The sequence below is a fragment of the Apostichopus japonicus genome, chromosome 21 (assembly GCF_037975245.1).
Source record: "Apostichopus japonicus isolate 1M-3 chromosome 21, ASM3797524v1, whole genome shotgun sequence".
Taxonomy (NCBI): Eukaryota; Metazoa; Echinodermata; class Holothuroidea; order Aspidochirotida; family Stichopodidae; genus Apostichopus; species Apostichopus japonicus.
In genome coordinates, this window is record NC_092581.1 from 4,943,610 (window position 1) to 4,969,241 (window position 25,632).

The 25,632-nt window shown below is 35.6% G+C and overlaps 1 protein-coding gene across 2 annotated transcripts in view; it reads right to left on the reverse strand.

The window, feature by feature from the left end:
* Positions 1 to 25,632, reverse strand: part of LOC139962880 (glutamate receptor ionotropic, kainate 2-like) — a 111,191-nt gene that overhangs the window by 55,955 nt on the left and 29,604 nt on the right. For both annotated transcript variants that reach the window (XM_071963263.1, XM_071963262.1), the window contains exon 2: positions 16,235 to 16,347. In XM_071963263.1, the coding sequence (XP_071819364.1) occupies positions 16,235 to 16,316 (82 nt within the window). In that variant the 5' untranslated portion in view covers positions 16,317 to 16,347. The remainder of the gene's footprint in view (positions 1 to 16,234; positions 16,348 to 25,632) is intronic.

Sequence of the window (25,632 nt, forward strand, 5' to 3'; positions counted from 1 at the left end):
GAAGTTAGTATACCCACAGAAAAACCTTCAATTGAATTTCTGCCTTATAGCATATACCACGTGTCTAAAAGCCCTTCAATATAAGGAAAACTTCACAACTATCCTTTTAAGAATTCATTGAATTTCACAAGCTCGTGTCAGTGGTGATTTATCTACTAGTATATTTGGCCATATATAAAAGAGAAAGGGGGAGCTGTTGGCATGTGCACTCTCTGTCGATATTTCATATACGCCCCATGCTTTTGTAGAGACAGGATACACGTCTAAGCTGTAACCATGTGCTCTGTCGTTATTTCATATACGTCCCATGCTTTGGTAGAGACAGGACACATGTCTAATATGTAACCATGTGCTCTGTCGTTATTTCATGTACACCCCATGCTTTGGTAGAGACAGGACACATGTCTAAGCTGTAACCATGTGCGCTGTCGTTATTTCATGTACATCACATGCTTTTGTAGAGACAGGACACATGTCTAATCTGTAACCATGTGCTCTGTCGTTATTTCATGTACACCCCATGCTTTTATAAAGACAGGACACATGTCTAAGCTGTAACCATGTGCTCTGTCGTTATTTCATGTACATCACATGCTTTGGTAGAGACAGGACACATGTCTAATCTGTAACCATGTGCTCTGTCGTTATTTCATGTACACCCCATGCTTTGGTAGAGACAGGACACATGTCTAAGCTGTAACCATGTGCGCTGTCGTTATTTCATGTACACCCCATGCTTTTATAAAGACAGGACGAATGTCTAATCTGTAACCATGTGCTCTGTCGTTAATTCATATACACCCCATGCTTTTAATAAAGACATGATACATGTCTAAGCTGTAACCGTGTGCTCTGTCGTTATTTCATATACACCCCATGCTTGTGTAGAGACAGAAGACACGTCAATGATGTTACCATGTGCTCTGTCGTTATTTCATATACATCACATGCTTTTGTAAAGACAGGACACATGTCTAATCTGTAACCATGTGCTCTGTTATTATTTCATATACATCCCATGCTTTTATAAAGACAGGACACATGTCTAAGCTGTAACCATGTGCTCTGTCGTTATTTCATGTACATCACATGCTTTTGTAGAGACAGGACACATGTCTAATCTGTAACCATGTGCTCTGTCGTTATTTCATGTACACCCCATGCTTTTATAAAGACAGGACACATGTCTAAGCTGTAACCATGTGCTCTGTCGTTATTTCATGTACATCACATGCTTTTGTAGAGACAGGACACATGTCTAATCTGTAACCATGTGCTCTGTTATTATTTCATATACGTCCCATGCTTTTGTAAAGACAGGACACATGTCTAAGCTGTAACCATGTGCTATGTAGTTGTTTCATATATATCCAGTTATTTTCAAGTAGCATCAAATAATGAAAATATTAATTAACTGAACTATTACTATAAGAAATTATAAGAATAAATAGAGATGAAATTCAAGGGTAGATCTGTCTATTTGGACAACGAACCCGGAAATGAAATTGAACTCTCAAATTTAGAAATAAGATTAAGAAAAAACACAAACCTCATCGACTTGAAGATAGCTACAATTACAAGTAGATTTTTTTATCCTAACGAGATGTCAAAACATTGCCAAATTTATTCACTATCTTTTTTGCTTCTACGCTGTTTGATAAAAGTGGACGTTAAGGCTACTTCAAAACGTCAAGTCTGGACAATTTAGATGTGAAGATAAGGGAAATGGAGTCTGATGCTAAGCTTGAGGCCTTCGCATTGTGTTACTGGACTGCTCGAGTGTAAGGTAACCTAACTGAGTGGTTTCCATCCCACTACTTGAATACGAAAGTTTCCAATCGAGCGAAAACGAGTACGAGGTTTTGATGAGGGCCCGTCTTTCATTCTCGTCTTTCTCTCTCTCTCTATTTGATTTCCCCCTTCTTGGCATTGTTTTATTAATTAAGAACCAGTGACGTCATCGACTGGTTGAGTAAGTTCAATTTGTTCGAGAAATAGGAAGGAAGGGTGAGGGAAAGGTAACGAGGAATGAAAGGTCAAGTGATCCACGTGACCTTAGAAAGGTATCTACTTACAGCTAAAATAAAGAAGAGTCCGTGCCTATATATATATAGTTTGCGTCAAATTACGTATCGAGAGGTAAGAGGTTCATTTTAAAGCTTGAATATGTTCATACACATATCCACATTTATATATATATATATATATATATATATATATATTTATATATATATATATATATATATATATATATATATATATATATATATATTGTTTTTTTTTTCTGAAACGTAACGAATAAATGAATATAGAACGAAATCACCAAGCGTTACTTATTTGCCGTCACTTTTGCTATTATATACACATTCCAACGTTATACATACACACACAATCGCCTTCAACCCGTTGACATGTTCGAAAATCAGCAGTAACTTCATAATTAGTTAATAGAGAAAGTTCTAATTAGAACCAAAGTAAACTCAATATATATATCGTATATACATTTTAAACGTATAGCCAAACGATGTTTTAAACGTTATATGCACGATGCTGAACTGTATATACGTGGGAAACGCACAAGTCGCCACCGCTATCTATAGAAGAGATTTTCGTTGCAACCTGTGGCCTCTTTTTAAACAGCGTTAAGTACTTTGCAATGCAAACCGTTATAGGTGATAGGTATCTGCAATTCGGTCTATTGGGAATAGAATAAGCGAAAAGAAGAAAAAATATAGCAAACAGGGATGGAAAACTGTTTGAGACAATCTTAGAGTCGTGTTGTATTCCTTCAGAGCATTCAAAAAGCTATCTGCATTTGAAGTAGTTCTCAGATCAATTTATTCCAAGGTGTAATCACACAAAGTGTTGACTTTTGATGAGTACGTATTTTACCAAAGGCAAAGAATACGGTTATATTTAATACTTTAAATTTTTACTCCAATGTTTCATTACTTGATCTAACTTAATCTACATATACAGCATTAACATATATTTCAGTTTCATCAAGACTTGAAAAAAAAAGCGAGTGAATGAATTAATAAAAAATGCGAAATGTATTCAAATCTTGCTTTAATAGTTAAAAGGCTGTTACAATGTGAACAGACGTCACTTCATGCAATACTGGTTTCGGAAAGAAAAATACGGAGTATTGCTATTTGTCAACGGACAAGGAATTTGTCGCATTTTATTAAAATCCTTTTTATTAAAAAACGAAAAACAAAACAAAAAAAAAAAGGAAAAAATAAAATGAATCTGTTTTCCCCATCGACAGATTAACACTCCAAAAACCTGACGATATTATTAAAAAACTGTCAGCAAAATGTCAAAATTCTTTATCAAGACGAACAGAAAAGAAAAAAGTTCAAGAAGCAAAAAGCTAAACATGAGACGAAACATAAGCAGTCAGAATTAAGTGTCTCTCACTCCACGATTTGTCAAAAAATTGTCCTCAACAAATTTGAGATATGACAGTTGACATTTTACAGTTTAGGTTTTTTTTTTTTTTTTGGTGATTAGTATAAACAACTATTCAGTCATTACAACTCATGTGCTCATTATAGTCACGAACAATGAAAATGTTATTTTTTTTTAAATTTTCATCGTATACTCAAAGTGAGGCGCAACTGAACGATAAATTTGAAAATCGAGGCAAAATACATAGACATAATATTTCTAATAAATAATACATAGAACTGAGGATAAGATTGAAATAATTTGATTTTTGCTTTTTCCTTATATGGAATTGTATAACCCAAACAGATATATTCAGCGATCTACCTTGTTCAATTTTAACAGGCTGCATTATCATACTCGAGGACGTAAATATCTTTCCAAGAATTGAGTTACAAACTTACCGATACAATCTCTCCAAGAATGCAAATGCACTAGATCATATATAACCATACACAAAATGGCTGTATATATGATGTACCTCCCGCCCCCTTCCCCTCCCCGCCCCCCCCCGCCCCTCACAGTATCTCTCATGTTTCCATATGCAAATATGTCGTATTTATATCCAATAATTCAATGAATACGATCAATTAATTTTTTGTAAACAATACCGAAACAATGATGTAACTTGACATATCTAAGCTAGCAATTAAGAAGGCTGGGTAATATTCTACTTCTACCCCCCCATTTTAACCGTTGAGGGTGGGGGGGGAACTGGACCCTCTTCCCACTTAGTATCGACGCCCTTGATCATATACCTATCATGAAGAAATATTCATACAAACATCAAAAAAGTTGTTTGTATTTTGCGCATTTTTCTTTCTTTATGAAGATAGCTACATCCGAGTATCACCTATATTATGTTATTTGACTTATCGATTGTAATGTACCATGACACTGAAGATATAACACTCGACAGGTTCCGACTTGTAAAAAAAATGATCTAAAACATGCCGATTCGTTGCAAAACAACGTCTTTAATATTCCTCGCCCTGCAAAGCCCCTTTTGGCGATGCATCATTCTATAAATGTCTTAACCTTCCTTTAACATCAATTTTACATCAATTCTGGCCCACATAATCCCCTTGTAACCTCCAAGGCAATACGTTTATATCCATAAATTCTCTATCTGTCAATATTATAGATTTGCATTATACTTGTTTATGGTCAATTTTGAGCATTATTCCGACTTAACCGGATATTTGCCCCTAGCAAGGTTCATGTGTTGTTCTTGTGTTTGACCGAAAGTCCTATAGTGCGTGACTTATAATCCCGTAACTTCTGAATTTATGTGCATATTATCTATATATATATATATATATGAAAGTCAAACCAAAGTATTGGATTAACCTTAATACCGACTATACTTTACAAAAAGCTTACCTCTCCCATTCGCTGTAATATATCATTCCCAGCCCTCTTTACTACTCTTAAAGAGTAGCAATGGAAAACAAAAATACTCAAAAATTCCCTTCGGGGGTCATGGCAGGCCGTGAAAGACAAAAAAAGGACGATTATTTCCTTTTTTCAAATATGCAAAATGATTAACTTTCTAGATGGACAAGAAAACACATTAAAAAGGTTTACTCGAGTATATATATTGTCTGAAATCCCTGATACAAGCAAGCCCTTCCTATTACTAATCAATATTTGAGAGCTATTTACAGTGAATCCGGCCCAAGGGGAAACGCTTCCTCAGCGATGATAAATCGTCTACGAGAGAGACTTTGACATAACCTGCGAAACTGGCGCTTTAATTTACCTGTCAATGGGGGGGGGGGGGGGTAGCGTGTGGTAGAAACGTTTAAAAAGAAAATACTACGGTCAGAACAGCAGGCAGGTTTCCTTTACGGTCCTATCCTCGTAAATGAACATCATATTACAGTGTTGTGCCCTATATGGGGTGGTTACAGAAATATTAATAATAATGGTAATATATAAAAAAAAAAAAAACTATGTGGACATGAAAGGTGTGATACATAGTCAAAATATTAAAAAAAGGCGTCAAATAATATACTGACAAATGGGGATGATTGACAGGTTTAAAATGAAGAAAGGCCGGAAGATTGCAACTAAAAGGACTATAAATCTACATATCTATATATAAGTATGTATATATGTATGTATGTATATATATATATATATTTATATATATATTTATATATATATATATATATATATATTTATATATATATATATATATGTATATATATATATATAGATATATATATATATATAGATATATATATATCTATATATATATATATATATATAGATATATATAGAGATATATATATATATATACTAAACGAAATCTGATCATCTCAGTTAATCAGACAAGGAACTACAGAGGAAACAAGTTTGGAAGAAAATCGGCCGGTAAACTATAACACAATACTAACGTATATTGTTTAAAAGCTGTTTCATAAAATTAAAAGAATAAGTTGCTTTGGTCAGTTTGTACTGTATATACTGCAGCTATTAACGATATCGCAGACAACGTATTCCATTGTTTCGTGTTATAACATAATGATGCATGTTTGTCACTTGTTAACATGTTACACATTTGTTATTCCAGTTTAAGATCGATCCATTCAATGGTAATTTATGAAATCCCGCCGATGGACACCGACCACCCCCTCCCCCACCTCACTCGCTCCGTCCCTCCCCCTAGCCACGGTTTATTGAGACGGTGCTCCATTAAAGAGTATACTGAAGTAGTACACTAATACACTAAATAAAGTTACCGTCATTCCCCCACACTAACAGGTGGAGATGGGGACTATTCCTGCCCCCCCCCCCTACCGCCATCTCCCCTTTGCGCAAGCCACTGGCATGGTTACCGCGCATATACCGCATTTCGCAAAATATATCGAATCGTGATGTGCTTGTGTTAGTTCAACAGGGAGGGTTTCAGTTCAACCAGGTGTATATAACATTCTGTCAAAACTCCATTACAAGAATTATTCCTCAAGGAAAATAGCGACAACTGATCGCAAAAGTTATTCCTTCGAGGCCGAAATTGGAAGTTCGTTATATCGACAAAACAGGTCACTGACCAACGCACCACTTTTGGTTACTTCTCTGCATGTTTCTGAAATTCTTCTATTTTCTCTATATTTTAAAGGGAAGTTTGGTTTTTACCGAACGGAAATTGAGTTTTCAACCCACAAATTACATCCATTCATATTAAAAAAAAGACAAAACATTGCATTTTTGGCAGTTCTGGTCACCATATAAATTTAGTAAGTATATTTTACTTTATTATCATTCATAAGATAGGAAATCCGCAATAACTTTGGAGTTGGTCTAACAATGTAATCAACATTGTTTTATGCTTTATTACTGCTTTAACACGCATGGAGCGCAGATAGCTTCATTAGTTTACCTGGGCAAAAATATTTCTCGTTCCTTCTGTGGGCGTCGGATTCAGTGAAGGTTCAACAATTTGATATAATTTTAAGTTTTCGTTTTTGGATAGTCCAACAAAGCCAAAAAATGGATACACTAAAAGGAAATTATGACTCATATTTGTGTTGTTATAAAAGATGTTGATGACTAATTTATCCTATGCAAGATACTTTCCATTCCGCTCGTACTCATTGCGCATTTTGTGTGCAATTTCGCATGCGCAGCGCAAGTTTGTAACGCGCATGGTTGCAGACTAAGCTAAAGCTTTTAGACTCGTATAAATACTATCTTGGAGTTGAAGTATACAAATGTAGGCCAATTATCCAATAAAAAGGAGAAATTCTTCTTCTTTTTTCGCCTTTTAATGAGACAGAACAGAATGTAGTTTGTGTCCTTGCACGTTTTTATGGATGTTTTTAAAGAAAATAATAAGGTGAGGTCACCCAGTTCCCCTCAAAATTGTTAGAAAATCAAATTGTGGCCTTCCGCTAGCATTCAAAAATTTTCTTACTGCAACTGTCCGTCAATATACATTTTTCTTTATTAAAAGTATAATTGTCCAAGTGAGTATACTCCTTGAATAATTTGGCGTGCCATACCCTCCGGGAAAGTACCTGACCGTTTTGTTAGCGTGCTAAAATTTGGGGCCAGTACTTGCTATCTTTAAATAACCTCTGGTTGAAACATTTCGTTTGGTTGACAAACATGTAGAAATTCAAGTTTATGAATGAACCTTTTGGCTAGAGAAGGAATCATTGAAGTTGGATCCCACTTATATTACAATAATATAAACGATTGTATTTGACATATGATAGGGCAAAAATTGGGGTAGAGATGGTACATAAACACTTTCTCAATTCGACGCCGTTAAAAGATGACACAATTTTCCAAGAAAAAGAAAAACAACCCACATAGTTAAGTGCTAGTAATGTTTTATATAACCTTTCCAGCTTTCACGGTTGTATGCTTTAAGAAAAAGATGCTTAACCTCTTGAATGTTCCTTTAATGCCAAGTTCATTATGACGTCACTTCCTCCCAGTTACAAGTCCAATAGAATTCAGTATGCTATAAATTTAAGAAACATGTTTTGAAAATAACCGGTGTCGTAGCTTTTAACGTCCGTGTGGAAAGGAAGTCCGTCGAGCGACACTATAAGAGATTGTCAGTTGACGTTTTGAATATGAGTGAATATTACTTGATTTCATAACATGTCTCTTCTTACCCTCCCCCTCCCTCCCCCCCTCCCCTTCCCTCCCCTCCCGACCTCCCTAATTATGTTCAGAATATCTACTCCTACGTGGTTTTTAATTGAACAAAATGCTCTGTGGTATAAGGCAGACAATAACAAAATATAAATATTTATATTGTCTTGATCGTTTTGTCCCAAAACAACAAACAAATGTATATAATAGTCGCTAGTAATTAAGGATTTTCATCAATCTTCCTTCTGTGAATGAGGCCCTTTACCCAATTGGGGAAACGGGTATATGATATCAATCGAATGGAAAAAAAAATATATGGAAATGACTTTTAACACCTTCTTTGTTGAACTTACGGGATCGGTTTCAAAATATTAATTACATTTGTCTCCGTTCCATGTTCTCTTCAATATGTAAATCCAGGCACTCGTATAATTTTTTTTATTAATATGTGCTTGGCTGTAACTAAATATGTATCTGAAAACGACTCATATATAATTATGATTGTATCTGTCTAGACGTTTGTTGGCGTCTGTTATCTTTGCTTTTGATCAGCTATTATCGCTCGCTTTTTTTTGCTTTGAATTTTCCACAATCTGGTGGTAACATATTTTCAGTGCGAGTACCACAAGATGGGTATATATGAGTACCCTTTGGTATGAGTACAAGTACTAGGCTTAAAGCGTGAGTAAGATTACATGTAATCTTGCACTTACATTATAGAATCCATCTTACTTCCAAACTGACCCCCTTAGTACAAGTACGGGTACAAATTCAGGAGAGTTGAGAACCGAAGACAGCCAACTATGCTATACAATGTGGGTACGCGTAAGGACTCAATTCAAGTCTGCAGTGAAACTATATTTGGAGAAAATTTGGAACAATAATATGTACACATTAAAAGCCTATCCTTTTTGATGCACGCAGAACAGCAGAAATAAATATAAACTTTGAAGATTTTCAGAATTTTAGGTATATATACAAATCAATAAAAATGGTAAACAAAAGAAATAAGAAAGGTAAATCAATCAATAAATGAAAAGCTATGACATTAAATTTGTAGTTGTAAACATGTTGCCGTCCATACCATGTTGCACATTAGTGTTAATCACGTGGAAACAAATTACGAACATTTTTGAAACTTGTCATTTTCGTAGCAGCTTTATATAATATCGAAAAATTTACTACAAAATCAACGCGAAATGGAAAAGAAAAAGTAATGAAAAAAAACACATAACTTGTTTCCAAGTATATCTCTTATAAACATTGAAGCAGCTGGGATAACAAAAATGTTAGCCATAAGGAGTTAATTAATGACAGCCCAAAGGTTATTCCTAAGAAAAACCTTGAAAGTTCAACTTTAAACAAAAAGAGACCAATTTAGAAGAAAATGAAATACTTCAGGCAGTTATAAACTTTCATAATTCCAAGTCATATTTTGACGATGAAGATATATACCCTTTTGGTTGTTCGCTTGAAAGAACTCCATATAAGCTATATAAGATTTCGTCTTCTTTGTTTGATTCGGAGAAGAAATATGAAGTCCAATTATCAATCATATTTTTATTCTCATTTTGTCTCATTTTGTTTCGCATGTAAAGAAAACTGCTTTTAGACTGTCCTGTTCTGTTACCCCCCCCCCACCACCCCCTCCCCCTGTGGATTTGACGATTTTTGAAGACATCCAAACAGTATATAACATATCAACAGATGGTAAAATCGATTTTACATTTAAAGCAGTTTTTCGCAATTTTTTTTTTCTCTCTATTTGTCAATTTTAATATCTTTTAGTAATAATATCTAAGAATGATGTAACTCATAAGATTGACTGGTCAAAAACTCATCAAATGACTATATATGAAAAAGTCTCTTTTTGTTTTGGAAGGAAAATCATATTTTGAAACAATAATAATGCCTTTATACTTTTTGTTCCTGTTTATTAATACTATAACGTAAAATGTGTCTTATCGACGAGTTTTTTTCGGAATCGAATTTGGTTGTTTAACATGATTTACGATTGAAAGTTGTTGTACAAATTAACATTCTTTATGCAAAAAAAAAAAAAAACCAGGAATGAATCAAACTTTTCATTTTTTACTGACAGACAATTTGCGACCATGCGTGAGAAGATAGCTCCTTTAAGAATTTATCTCAACGCCATATCTTGTTTCAAAATGTTCTCAACATTTGACTAAATGTATTTGAGAAAAAAATGTTGGAACGAGACTGTCAAAATGATGACGGTGCACGAAAAATTCTTTGTCAATTTGGAGAGGCTTTAAATATGATAGTTTGACAAAAAGTGGTGAATTTGCACGAAAAAAGAGGCCTCCATGTTTCAAATCATGAGTCTCCGTTCCGAAAAAATGCTATATAACACTCTCTACGGCAATTCATTTACAATGGGGGGGGGGGGGGCTTGATAGATTGCGTATGTGTGGTGTTACATGACAAAGCTTCAAGTTTATCTAAGATTATCTTGAAGTTAGTAGCAGAATTTCAACATATCATTTTGAATTGAATGTGAGTTTTTTTTTGCCACGCTATGACGTACGTTGATTACCCTGGCACTTAAAAGGCTACTTAACCACTCGCTTATAACTGATGGCTAAACCTGTTGCAATTTCACAGACAAATATCTATGTTCTACTTTACATAGAAGATGACGAATTTCCATGGTAGTAATTGCGTTCGTTTGAGCTTGTATGTATATGATATTAAAACCGAAGTTTTGCGCCGAGAAATTTGTCAGAATCGGGTTAAAGTTACTCGTCAAATATAGCTATATTTGAGTGAAAGAAAAACCGGCATATGGCTGTGCTTTTACATTTATATCGTGAGTCAATGCTCAGTATAATGTGTGTAAAATAGCTGCAGATAAGTGCAGGTAACTTCACGTAACTGCAAGTTACTACAAGTAAAGGTAGTCTACTAAACGTAACTTCAGGTACCTGTGTGTAACTACATATAACTGCAGTTAACTTGCAGTAACTTAATGTTACTACTGGTTACTGCGAGTAACTCCATGTAACCGCATGTAACTGTAACCGAATATAACCGCATTTTGACAGCGTGAAACTATACATGCAACTACGTGTAACTGCATCTAAATACATACAACAGGCAAATTCACGTATTCCATGTAGCTGTATTTTAGTATACCTAACTTCATTCAGGTTACTGTATGTAAGCGGTAGGTAACTGCATATGTAGTAACTGCGTGTAATTTCATGTTACTGTATCTAACTGTAGGTAGCTACAGGAAATCGCGTGTAACTACATTAAACCGCAACCGAATCGAACCGCCTTTAGCCGCGTGTGACCGCATGTAACAGTAACTCAGATACGTGTAACTTCATGCAACTGCGTGCATATATATGCACGTAACTGCTTGTCACATCACTCACATGTATAGGTAACTCCTACTTACTCTACTGATTTTTGTATACAGAAACAGAAGGATCGTAGGCTATATTTCACATACTCCCATCAGTGGAATAATACATAACATTATTACATGCGCCATCCGCATGTAATAATGAGGCTTTAGGGCCTCGGGGAAGATTAGCTTTGGCTAACCGAGTCACCCGTTTAAAGGTTAATAATAATAATCCGTTGACTTTCATAATCCCACAAGGGCCTAATGGTGTACAGCGTGGAAGCTGTACAACTGCACACAGACCTGCGTAACGGAAGTTACAGAATAGCAATGTTTTTGCCTTCAATACATAACAATTGGTGGCTGATTTTAATATTGCGCGAAAGACCTAACAGCATCACTTTCTTTGTAGAAATGAAAAGACTTGAAAACATCATATACGCATTATCGTTTTAGAAAAATTATGCGTGGTCACTCAATATTGTACGTCATTAAACGCAGGAATTAAGAAATGGGGACTAAATACCCTAAAGGCCTATCTACTTTATATCTATACACGGTAATAGACTGGTTCTGTATCTGGATATTTCGAAGAAACAAATGACAAAAATATATGGTAACTAACAACACAGTTGTCATAGTAACGGAAAAACAAGAAGGTATCCAAGATAAGTGACCGAATTTTAACAGTTTTATTTTTATTATTTATTTGTCAGATTTGTTGCAATTTCTTTTATTCTTGACAGAAATTGTCGTCATGGACAAACGCCTTCTTTCTTATAATATGTTTGTTTTCAAACTGTATATGATTCTTCCATACTCGACATAATAACTCATATCTATACAGACATTGTTATGAACAGCAATGTATATATATATATATATGTGGGTCAACATAACATTCACAACATGCGCGCATCAGAGCGGCGCGGAGTTCGCGTTTGAAAAGACGCGAAGCTCTGAATCTATATCTATATCTATGTAAACATAATTATGTGTTTCAATGTTTGCCCAAGTTGCTGGTATTGATACAACCATGTATTAGGCGATACTATAGACAACTGTGATTTGTTTTGCGGAATATCGAAAGATGTATAGGTATACGCCTACAAAAACGAATATACCGTCATGTTTACAGAAATAAGGGTATGCTGGCGCGGAATTGTTTGTCGATGGTGCCAATATTCAAACTATATCAGTTGTTTTTGGTTTGTTATTGTTGTTGCTGTGACTGCCTGCTGATATTAGCCTACTATTGTTGTTGTTTTTGGTGTTGTAACAAGGTGGGATATCTGCGAAGTCTTGGAATGTGTTTCATCAGGGAGTTGTTATGCAACTCACTGGTTTCATTATACCAGGAGATATTTCGCGAATGCCAAAAATCAAGCGTTAACAACTCGAAAAACCTCCTGGGCAAGAACAATTATGTGATAGGGGGAGTATGTCATTTTTGAAATATGAAAATTAAAAAAAATTGTCATTCGGAATCCGTCTTTTCTTTCACATACGTAATATACGCTCTTTCCCATCACGTAAGCAGTTGTTTTCCAGTTTTAAATTAGTTCCAAAATCAAAACGTTTTCTCACATATTTAGACAAACTTTACCAAACATTGGTTGGGATGGAAATGTGTACCCAGAGATGGTTGGAATATTTACAGTGGAGTAGCGTAATTATGTCAGAATTGGACAAAATTCATCAAATTTGATGACAGGTTGTAGTGACGTTAGAAAGCACTTTAGTATTGCCGAAGTACAATGAAACAGAGGCCAAGGCCATGTTAGTATTTATTTAGGCTACACACCAATTCATACTATTCCGCTAGTCGGGTGCTCCAATACAGGTTTTTTAACACAGGTGTTACAGCATGAATATCATTGTACATGAAAGGTCACCTGCAGCCTTAATTCCTGTCTCATCACGTGCTTTGCATTCCAGGATCACGTGAGATTGTGTTGCTGTATAGCAGCCTCACGATGTTGCTAGCCGTCTTAGGAGAAGCACCCATTTATACCCTCTCTGTTGATATCAGTACTGACTAGCTGTTATACTCTCTACCTCTATACGCCGCGTCTTTAGTGTTCTTTTATGTGGTACTTGTAAGTCAATTATTTTATGTCATTACTGTACCTTCTCGGCCTTTTTGGCTAAGATCAGGTGTAAGCATTATGTTCCCTTTTCTAGGGAAATCGTGATACACACCTGACGCTGATTACTCAGTCACAGTCTCGATGCACGGGTGGGGGATGGGGGGGGGGGAGCTATAGGGTTGGGCTGAGCGAATCAGTCGTTCGGTTGTTTGGGTTTTTCGTGCCCAGGATCTTTCTTGTGTGACTTTGAAAATTATTACTAAACCGTGCCAAAGTTGTCCCGAATTATTAAAGTACTGCATTGTGGTTATCAGACTTGTTGCTAAATGTATGTACCAATTAGGCTAATTGATACAAGTCATTAGATTTTAGTTTTAATTAGTAACAATTAAGGGTAGAAGCAGAATCACGTTTTTCACTTACACAACTCGTGAAAAAAACGGGCAAAGTTGCTATAGAGTTCGACATACAAGGCCTACGGAAAGACTTCGAATGCATAATTACAATATAGCTTTATTTACGTTGCATGCTAGAACCAAACTTCAGGCAGGTAGGCATAATTGCTTTTAGTCTTATAATTCTACAACAGTTCACAATAAATATAAATCTTACTAAAGAAGCAGGCATAATTGCACATGCAATTAATTCCAATGTGGCTCACGAAGAACTTGACTATTCTGAAGATATTTGAAGGTTTCTGCTAATCTTATGTATATAGTCCGAGTTTCTTCCTTGCGGAGGTAGACCCCTCAAAATAATCTCGATTTATTGTAAAATGAGACATACTCGAGACGGTTCAAGTGAAGCCAAAGTGCAGCAAAGAACATGATTATGCAGGTTGCAGTGAAGAACGTTGATTAATATGCAGGTATAGCTGTCAAACTCGGGCCCTCAACCCAGTTTTGAAGATGATTCAGATAATGTCGCCCTTGATTTTGAAAGCCACTAAATAGGGCCGCCATTTTCGCACCTTGAAATAACTGACCTTGTAACTACCAATAATGTCCAAAGTGAAAATTTGTCAGAATGAAAAACTAAGAGAAAAGTGTCAAAAGTATATACTTGCCCCTAACAACTGTGAAAATCTACAACCCACGTGATGCTGTCAAACTCGGCCCTCTACCCAGTTTTGAAGATGTATCAAGCAATGTCGCCCTTGATTTTGAAAGCCACTAAAAAGGGCCGCCATATTTTTACCTTGAAATAACTGACCTTGTTACCAATAATGCGGGCCAAAGGGAAAATTTGTCAGATGAAAAAAACTAAGAGAAAAGTGTCGAAAGCATATATACTTGCGCCTAAAAACTGTGAAAATCTACAACCCACGTGATGGGGTGAAACAGCTGATCTGTATGGGACAGACTTCACCCTGTTACAAGGAGCAGCACTCGGGGCTGGCTCCCTCCCCTTTAGGGGTTCGATGTGTACCCTTGTTTGAACAATGAGGCTACTACAGTAACACGCTCTGCATGGTGTAATCCCTTCATGCCATCGTATGATTCGATTGATCCTAAATAAAACTTCACGATATTAATATAATTTTTTTTTATGTTGTAAAACTCCAGTCTTTGAAAGACAGAGTGAACATTAAGAACAGTGTTGTCTGGAAAAATACTTTTTACAAAGCAAAGCGCAGTTACTATATAATTAAAAAGTCCACGATTGGAAAACTAGTGGACTAACCTAGCAATTTCGATGATTCTTGTGTGAAAATGCGTGACTTTGGTGAAACATGAAAGACATACTTCTGTATAAAGGCAACCTCTGGCAAAGAAATATCAAATGTATGAAATTATTCCTATATCAATTTTACACAAGTTGTGTTGAATTGGCCAATGTTTGCCACAGATATGAAGTATACATTTTCTCAGTTTTTTTTTAAACATTATGTCCCAAATCATACACAAGTTTCTACACGTTTTCATATGTTCTAAACACACAAGAAAACGTGTGTAAACGTACACATTTGACGAAAGTGAATTTTGATTTCAAATATACAGGTTTTCCATTAATGTGTTATAATGTGGTTTGTTTTGAATGTGTTTTACTTGTGATGACGTGTCATCCCAGGTAAAACGTTTCACGATTTTTATTGATTTTGTTTCCTTGTAAGGTATTCACGTTCACGCACCGAGTTGTCAAAATCCCAGCTCGCTTATATCCATAGGAATTGTTCTTGCTCGTGAAGGATACATATACGGAGGAACTGTATCCATTGGTTCATGGAAATCCATTTTTTCCTCTCGAATATATCCATACCGTTAAAGGCATTGAAGACTCGCCCCAAACCGCGTGCCGCCCTGTGAAAAAGTTAACTTTCCGTTGCTTGCAAGTGAAGTTTTTCTTGTCGCTACAAAATGCAGACAGTCATGAAATGTGATACATTGTTATCTTTTATCTAGACCTGAGATGTCCATCGCTGTATCGTTTGTACACTGTGCTGTGGGTATTGACCGCAGTTGTATCTACTGACTGTACACTAGTGTCTAATTACCGACGGTAGCAAGCTGTGTGTGTATTTTCTGGGATCGATGGTGGTGTCTAACACTTCTGGTACACCTCATTCGAAACTAGGTCAGATTACCGGCATTAGACGTTTCTTTTTGCGCGAGTCTTCACACCCATTAAGCCCCAAAAAGCCATAACAAGGTGCTCCATGTGAATATTCATAACATGGATGCATATGCAAATTAATTTGACTTACCTATCCTGACTTCTTGGGCAGTTGTAATGAAGAATAAAATAGTTAAAACTGCAATAATCCATTTCCGGTGATCGAAATGCATTGTGGGTTGAAAGTTTCTCCTCTTTGTCTATCTGTAAAAGGAAGAAGTATAAAAGATTATGATGGCTTATTCTGATATATATTTTTAAAGTAATATTTTAGATAAAGCAATCTGAAAGCATTTTAATAACATTTTATGACATATCTATATAGATCCAGCCCAAAGACATGTTACGTATATAGCTTAGAGTGACTAAAAATAGCGACACAAATATGCTAGATGAGTGAACATAAAAATTAGAAAAAAGTTGCCAAACAATTCAAAAGTTCCCGTGACCGATTCTGGCGTTTTTGGCTAATATCATGTGTTAGTAGATATATGTCATTTTCAGCTCAGAAACACAGTACCGTGCGTTAGGATTGCTAACCTTTACCCTGATTATTTCTAGTATATATTTCCTATTGAAAGAATTTGTGATACCTCGGTTGATGTATTATGATCACACGGATATAGACTGGATGTATCAGAGGAGACAGGAGGTGAGGGTGGATCAAGGTTTTAGGCTTCCCACCTCCCCCCTGCACCCCCCTCTTTAAAAAAGTATATATTCCAAATTTCTTTGAAAGTTACGTAATACGTATACACTGTATCCAAACGTTTGTGATAATGTATGCTTAACTATTCATGTCGACGTATCTTGAGGACATCCGTCTTCCTTTTTCTCATTTTGTGGTTCCTTTGACGTAACCATTATTATTTTTTATCTCGATTTATGTCAGTTATTATTTAACCTGAAATAAACCCATAAATGTGTGACACTGTTTTGACCAACCTTTCGTATACCCAAACAATGTTATTGTCACATGTGGAACCACTGAGCACTCTAGCATCACGGGCTTCTCCATCAAATTTGCGTTATTTCATAATTCAATAAACACAAGTCCTTCTTGATAGAACAAGTAGGCCAACAAACCCCTTTATGACGACTAAAAAAAAAGACCCCGTGTAGATCAGCGAGTCAATCTATCATGAATATTTATTCTTATTAAATATTTATAAACAATGGCATGAGCAACTAAAAACAGCTTCAGACACGGTCTTTGCTTGACTGACAATTTTGGATATTCAATTCTCAAACGGTGCGGCAAGGGACGTTTTAAATTCCAGGCGAGAAATTTAAAGTAATATCGTGACCAATCTATGGCCGTTTTTTGTTATTATTGTTTGGTTTGTTCTTCATCTGTTTGCAAATATCAATATTGTTGCTGTAACATTCAATAAAAGTAATATACAAACTTGGTTACGGGGGTAACACGTGGTCGAATACTGTAGGCGTATACAATTCAAACCCCAGCAACCGTTCGTTCTTGTTTTTTTTTTTTATCAACAAAATTGTTGTAATTTGTAGTTATAACTAACAATTAATTAAGTATAGTAACTGATTTATCTGACCAGCATTATATTAAAGATTATTAAAATAAGTAAATGGTTCCTGTGTGAAAGTCACTTTGGACTGAAGTTCCGGTCATAGCAAGGTATTTTTTTTGTTCAATATCAGATTGATAAGATCCTGTAATAAGACCTAAACATTAGTACCTCTCATATTTATAGGTATTTGTGTTTATTCTGCAGATAAGCGATTTATTGAAACATTTTGTATCCGGAATGATTTTTTCATAATTTCTCTTATTAATTAATAAAGGCATTTATTTGGTATATGGAGATATTTGAAAGCGTGCGTATGAGAAGATTCGAGGGGTGGGGTTGAAATGGTGTGGGATGGGGGTGGGGTTTGTTTTGCGAGATGTTTCATTTGTGAATTCTCCCATTAGCCCTTAAGCAATATAGTATCGAATGAACATGTTCTCCCCCCCCCCCCTTCAGACACATCTTTAGTCCAATGTAATACCTATACAAAATATGGTTATAAATTATCGTCCTTTTCTGTATGTTGATATGACATTCACTGAAAGTTCTTGACCTTTCGAAAACCCGGTCGTATGTGCCAAATTTGGTAACCTACTTAAACATTCCTTCACAGATATCTTAAAGCCTCTTATTTTTCTTCGTCTTCCATTTCCTTTAAAATATATATATTTTTTAAAATATATTAACCTCACTTCCTTCTCTCAAATATTCCTTTAATATTCACAGGCCTCTTGCCCTACAGTTGAAACTTTCTTGTGATAATCCGGTTTTGTTTCCCTCTACTAAAAAAAAAAAACAAAAAAAAACAGTGTTACCTCTAGAATCACTTGACCACAAACAATTCTTAAGGGGTTTTAATTGGAGTGTGTTATTTGTCCTCACGTGACCGGTATTCTGATCTTGTAAAATAACTTCCTATCACGATAAATATCACGTAAATCAGGACGACTGTGTAATTATGGGGCTTTGGAGCAACCAAGGGCAATAATAGGTTTCTTTTCTGAAGAAGAAGAAAAAACATATGTTTTATTTGCTCTATGTTTTTGTATATGGATGTTGTGATGTCAAAATCTGAGAAAGAAAGGTAAAAATAATTCTTAGCAAATGTATCCGTTGGCATGAATGAGATTCTCAAAGCTAGAGTATGATCATAATTAATGAGAAATTATTTGCCGAATGCACCGTAATTAATAACAAAGAAAAGAATGTTAGACAATTCTATATCTTGTAAGTTGTATCAAGGATATGGGTGGATTGGGGGGGGGGGTCGTGCTAATCAATTGTACAATAATATAATTGCAAAATGTGTTGTCTTTTTCATTTTATAATTATTTGTAACCAGATGAAAACTTTTTCTTTCTTCACCTGAACCTCAATCCCTATATCTTGCTTTCCTTGAAACCGGAGTCGACTTTTGAGGAAAAAAACAATGTTTTAAATAATTTATAAGCTACGTTGGTGTGTATATGGCAGATCATCGAAAAGTGTCCTTTAGTATTTTATTTGTTTGTGGAACGCTTCCTCAGACAAGAGTTACTATAGCTGTCAGTATAGTGAATATTTATTAGCAATTGGCTATGTAACTATGTTTGGTTCAAAAATTGGATTGTTTCAAAATAGTATCATCCCTGGGATTTGTGGGTCCCTGGATATTTTAAAATGGAGATATTTTGACGGGATGTCTTTCAGAGTATATATACTTTGCAAACATAATATATGGACGATCCGGGTCGGTTTTTCTAAGCTCGACGCCAATTACAGGATCAAATCCTACAGACGTGTATATGCAAATTTGATCCTCATTCGGAGAATTTGGATATATTAATGAAGGCAACTGAGAACCCGGGAAATTTTTTTGGGATCTCCGAGTCAAATTTGTGAAAATGTTATCCCAGATCAAAATGTGATCCCAAAGTTAACAGTAACCTATATGTATTATGTTAAAACCTTGTATTGCGCAATCATACTAATTTGTCACGAACAGCCGTTAAAAATTGGATCCAAATCTAGGGACGTAAATATTTCTTTGTCTATCTGAGACTGATGTGGGAGAGGAGGGAAGGGCAAGGAGTTGAGGTACGGGAATTGTATATTTGAATTTAACTTTTTTTTTCTCGATGATCTTAACAGCGAATAAGGTAATGTTTTGTACTTTTACTTATATTTCTGGTGACAAACATGGAGGGGGTAGGGGAGGGGGTGAGGGGATACAAGACAGGGGCTTATGAAGATATATATATATACATACATATACATATATATATATATATATATATATATACATATATAGTGTGCACTATGTGCGGTGGACAGAGCGAAGTATGGATGAGAATTAGTTTTTTTTTAAACGTAGGAGTTGCTAAGAAGGGATATGGATTGCGAGCGGGCCGGCCCACCAGCATCCGCTTTGGGCCCCGGGCGTTGCCCGATTACCCGACCCGTCGGTGTACCAGTTGTTACATGATCATAACAAATTACAAGTAAACCACTCGATGTAGCATATAATGCATATCTACTTTTTTTTTTAAAGAAAGTGAAACACGCCCCCTCCCCCCACCCCTTACATAATTCTGATCATCCTTGCGACATGGAATGAGGTGAAAATCATGTTTTCAATCGTATATACTATAATAATAATACTAATATTGAGCAAGTTTGTACATATTACAAGTCACTGGAAAAAACGAAGTCCCTCGATCGTATTTACAGTTATGGGTCGTTCACAAATTTGCTATATTCCAAATAAACTTACTTTTGATAGAAAACAACTCGCTCGCTGGCTTATTTTTGATGGTTGGTTTTATTTCACTTGAAAGACCTTTGTGCAAATGAGTTTTATGGATGAAAGGGTACTTTATTTCCACATTTCGCTAGTTTTATTTTTCGTTACTAAATCCGTGCGGTGCAACTAAATATCATGCGACGTGTTATCCAAAATAGATGGTTACCACAAACTTCAGTTACGAGAACGGGACCTCCGTTTGGCTGAAATTTTTTAAAGGGTGTGAAGACTCGCGCAAAAAGAAACGTCTAACGCCGGTATTCTGACCTAGTTTCGAATGAGGTGTAACAAAAGTGTTAGACCCCACCATCGATCCCAGAAAATACACACACAGCTTGCTACCGTCGGTAATTAGACACTAGTGTACAGTCAGTACATACAGCTGAGGTTTATACCCACAGCACAGTGTACAAACGATACAGCGATGGACATCTCAGGTCCAGCTAAAGATAACAAGGTATCACGTTTCATTACTGTCTGCATTTTGTAGCGACAAGAGAAAAACCTCACTTCCAAGCAACGGAAAGTTATCTTTTTAAAGATGGCGGCACGCTGTTTGGGGCGAGTCTTCAATGCCTTTAAAACCAAAACCTTTACGATCAATTCTAGCCCCCCCCCCATATGTTTGTAACAATTACTTTCTGTTTACCCAAAGAGCTTGTTTTTGTCAGCTGGACTTTTGTTACTTCTTGTCTTGAGGTACCCTATATATGCAATCGTTACAGCTAGTCTAGGTCGTCCAGTCATTTTGATTGATGAGCCACTGATAATTAAGGAGTCAATGCTCAAAACAATACACAAAATTAAGAGGTGTAGTATCTATTCATAGCAAATGGTGAAGTACACACTTCATTGGTCAAAAACGTAGCAACAGACTGCATTTCGAATGACGTCATCCGTTTACAGCTTTATTCGTTGTTTAGTGATACATGATTTAACTTTCGTATGCTGAGACGCAATCCCTACTAACATTTTTAGCTATAGATATCTCACCCACTAACCAACTACGAAGCTATTTGCTCCATTAAAGGGGAGGACGGGGGGGGGGGGGGGGTTATGCCGGCTTACATGCCGCGACTGGGAGCTGCCACTTTGTAAATTTGTGTAAACGTAAGTGGGCCTGACGTTTCGAATCCTAGCAGGATCTTCTTCTGAGGCTAAATGACAATTTTGTAAATTTGTCTATTTCACTTTCTCCTTTTTTACAAAGTAGAATTTAACATTGTTGACACCGACACCATCTCCAGTACAAAAGGACGAGATTGAGAGAGAATCCCCGATCCCCCATGCCCTCATCCCCAACCCCCACCCCCCCCCCCCCGCCCCACAAAAAACCTAATTGAAGCACATGTGTCTTGATGGTGTCATATTTAGACTTGTTCAAGTCTACAGGCGTGTATGTAACAGAACATTAAACCTATGATATCTCCCAAAATGGAATGAGAGTTTTCTTAGCCGTTTGGGAAAGCTGTTCATTACAGTTATTCCTGACACATAGACCTATTGGTGATGGTTGGTTTTGTGTCTTCTTAAATCCGTTAATGTTATCTCTTATATAAAATGTTGTTAACTGTAACGTGGTGCAAAACGCAGCGTGTGTACCCATTCAAGCTAAGTACACCCATTATGCCCTTAATCCTTTCCAATCCAAAAAGCAATATAAAATTGATTTTGAAGACAGTTAAAACCTTGACCACTAGAGAAACCCATTAGGAGTCAGCGAGAAGCACAATTGCTGAAAACACACGCACACACGCACATATATACATAATACTCACATACGGTACCCTCGTTCAAAGACATTTAGGGTGGGCTTCTGTTACGATTATTGACGTTTCCAAAGGAACTTCTCAGTCGGACTCAAGACACATTAGAATTTGAGAAAATGATTTCGGGCAAAAAGTTTCCAATAAATATGTCTACATACATATATGTATGCATATATGTATGCAAATATATATTATGCAGAGTTGTCTGATGATATATATATATATATATATATATATATATATATACATATATATATATATATATATATATATATATATATATATATATATATATATATATATATATATATATATATATATGCCTAATGATCGCCGCAGTAAGAAGAACTAAGTGTGTGCGTGAAACTCTGAGTTGCAACGCAATGGAAAGGCGTGTTTATACATATATCTATATATATATATATATATATATATATATATATAACATTATATATCAACACAATATAAGATCCATAAATGCGTGAGTTAACGCTTTGTTTACTTTGGGGGGGGGGAGAATTTACAACAATCAATTTCAATCAAAGAAAATTTCACGATAATGCTTAGTTTTTATTACTCTTTTTCACATATCAAACAAATTAATTTTACTATCGAACCATCCCTTTAAATTCGAATAACCAGCAACGGGGAATCACAGTTCATCAAAAGTTAGTAAATTATTCAGCATCCAGTTCAATACAATTCAAATTCCCAATCCAGTTTTGAGACCTCTTGAACAAGTTCATGTTTATTAGCCTCTGTATTCCTTCTCGTTTTAGGAATCATAACACTACAGCACTAGACCAAGCTATCGTCTTGTGATAGTGATGATCACGTGGTCACAGTCCTACATTGTAAATCGACTTGGACTGCATGTGTATCACTGTGATTAATAATCTTCTTGTTTTCAAGTCTAAGCTCTAGGCTGGAAGATTTATGTGTTCGACTGAATGATAAGCCAACAATCATCTTCGATTTAAGCTCAATTCCGTGATTGGCTGAACTGAACCTCTCCTAAATGCAACCTTACAACAAAACCCTGCATATATTCCAGGCAAACCTTATAAAGTTCCGATAAATTCCCATAAACCATTTGGTCAGTTGGATTATACGCGGGGATCCCTGCAGCTAATGCACGCCCCCCCCCCTTCACACATCGACCAAAAATCATAACATTTTGATATCAGGTTATCGGTTCTAAAGAGTACTTTGCACATGCAATGCTTCTTGTTTTGCTACTCCTCATTCCCAATAATCCCACAAACCCACCGGCCCCACCCCCCCTTTCCCCCTTCGTGCATCCCACACGTTGATATTTATCAGAAATGAAAACTTATACTGGACCCATTGACTGAGCGAAATATGCTGGGCAAAAAATACTTTTGCCGCATTCCATTGTTATTCATTGTTATGAATATAGTATTCTCCCAAACACATCTTTTAATTATCTCTGCTATATATACAGAACGCAAACTTTCGGTACAAAAGTCGACACCTCTCATAGCAGTAGCAGCATGTTAGAATTTTCTTGACAGAAACATTATTTACATCCTTAGCATACCCTGGGGTAAAAACCAAAAATAAGCACATTTGGATTCTTTTCAAATGCAGCTGGCTCAGTCTATCATGAATGCAGCAGTATATCAGATAATTTTTGCTCATAAAAGTGTTAATAGCCACCCAATATATTCACCTATTTAAACATCCTTTTTGCGTGATTTTTCAAGCAAAGAATAAGGAGGGGGGGGGCGTGGAGTTGAAAAAAACAATGGCTCTGGTGAACATTTAAATTATATAGGCTTCTCATTATAGGTTATTATATACGCTCCATTTCATATAATAAAGTAAAGGCGAAAATCTTGAAAGTTTCTAAAATATTTAGGTTTGCATTAGCTGATATTAAATGCGTGTCTTTGATAGGATATGATTTATAGGTCGATTAGTCACGAACCACTTCATATAGTAATGTATAAGAGCCGAACATTTTGAAAGTTATTCAAATATTCTTTATTTGCAGGGCGTGGAATTGAAAAAAAACAATGGCTCTGGTGAACATTCAAATTACCAAGGCTACTCATTATAGGTTATTACTCACGCTCCATTTCATATAATAAAGTAAAAAAAGACGAAAATCTTGAAAGTTTCTTAAATATTTATGTTTGCATTAGTTGATATAATATGCGTGTGTTTTGCGAGGAATTTTTTTATAGGTCGATTAGTCACGAATCATTTCATATAGTAAATGTAAAAGACGAACATTTTGAAAGTTGCTCAAATATTTGATTATTTGCATTAGCTTATATAAAATGCGTGTGATGCATGGGCTAGGAAATTTTCAGGGTTAAATCGAAATAATTAATTGCTTGCTCAATAATCTTCATTTTTGTCCCCCCAAAAATCTAGTTTTGATCGATTATGACCTTCCTTTGGTCTAATGTTCTTTTCTAGATTTGGAGGAATAAAAAAATGTCAACAGTTCGTAAAAAAAGGTTGTTGTGGTCGGTGTTAAATTACTTTTGTCAGTTATATACGGACAACCGTGGAAAATACATGAATACTTAAAGCAAATCAAGACAAGCAATACCAAATGAAGGAAACAATCAGAAATAATCTCGATTATAAACGAGACATTATCTCATATACATACTCGCACGATAATACTGTAACATCCTTTACTCAGTGTTAAAATCACGTAAAGGCTAATAGTCATAGTTAAGTTTTCATTCCAAGTTAAAAAACAAATGCAAAGTGAAATCATTGGGACGATTTATCAAAAAAGAAATGAAAAAAAGAATAAAACTATTGCGCTGAATTCCGGTGTTATATGATTCAACTGCATGGTGACATTTCGAAATAGCCGTAAAGAAAGAAAGAAATAAACAAACGAACACACACAGATACAGACACACACAGACACAAGAACAAAAATAAATGAATTAACGAGTACGCAACACACCCCCATTAAAGACACGTGTAATGTTTTCAAGCAATAATTTCCCTACCGATATAGAATAACTATGAAAATTAATAACTGTTTTCCAGTGACGATCAGACTGAGTGTTTTATCAGTGTTTAATATTCCAGATGCCGTTTTTGTAATCAAAGTCTTACATTTCCACGTGCCTGTTAAATCATTTAATTGTGTTCTTTCTTATTAATTTATTTTCAGAAATAAACACAACAATTAGAAAATATGCCGAGGATCGAAAACCTCACATAAGATATGTAACATTCAGTATGCCTAAAAGTTCTTTTATGAAATCATAGATTCGCATTAATGTCTTGAATTTTGAAGGACACATAAATACACAAAAAACGGAGAAAGTTTCAGCAATGAAGTAATCCGCTTGGTATACTAGACCAAAGAACGTGATCGATTCATAATAATACAATATAA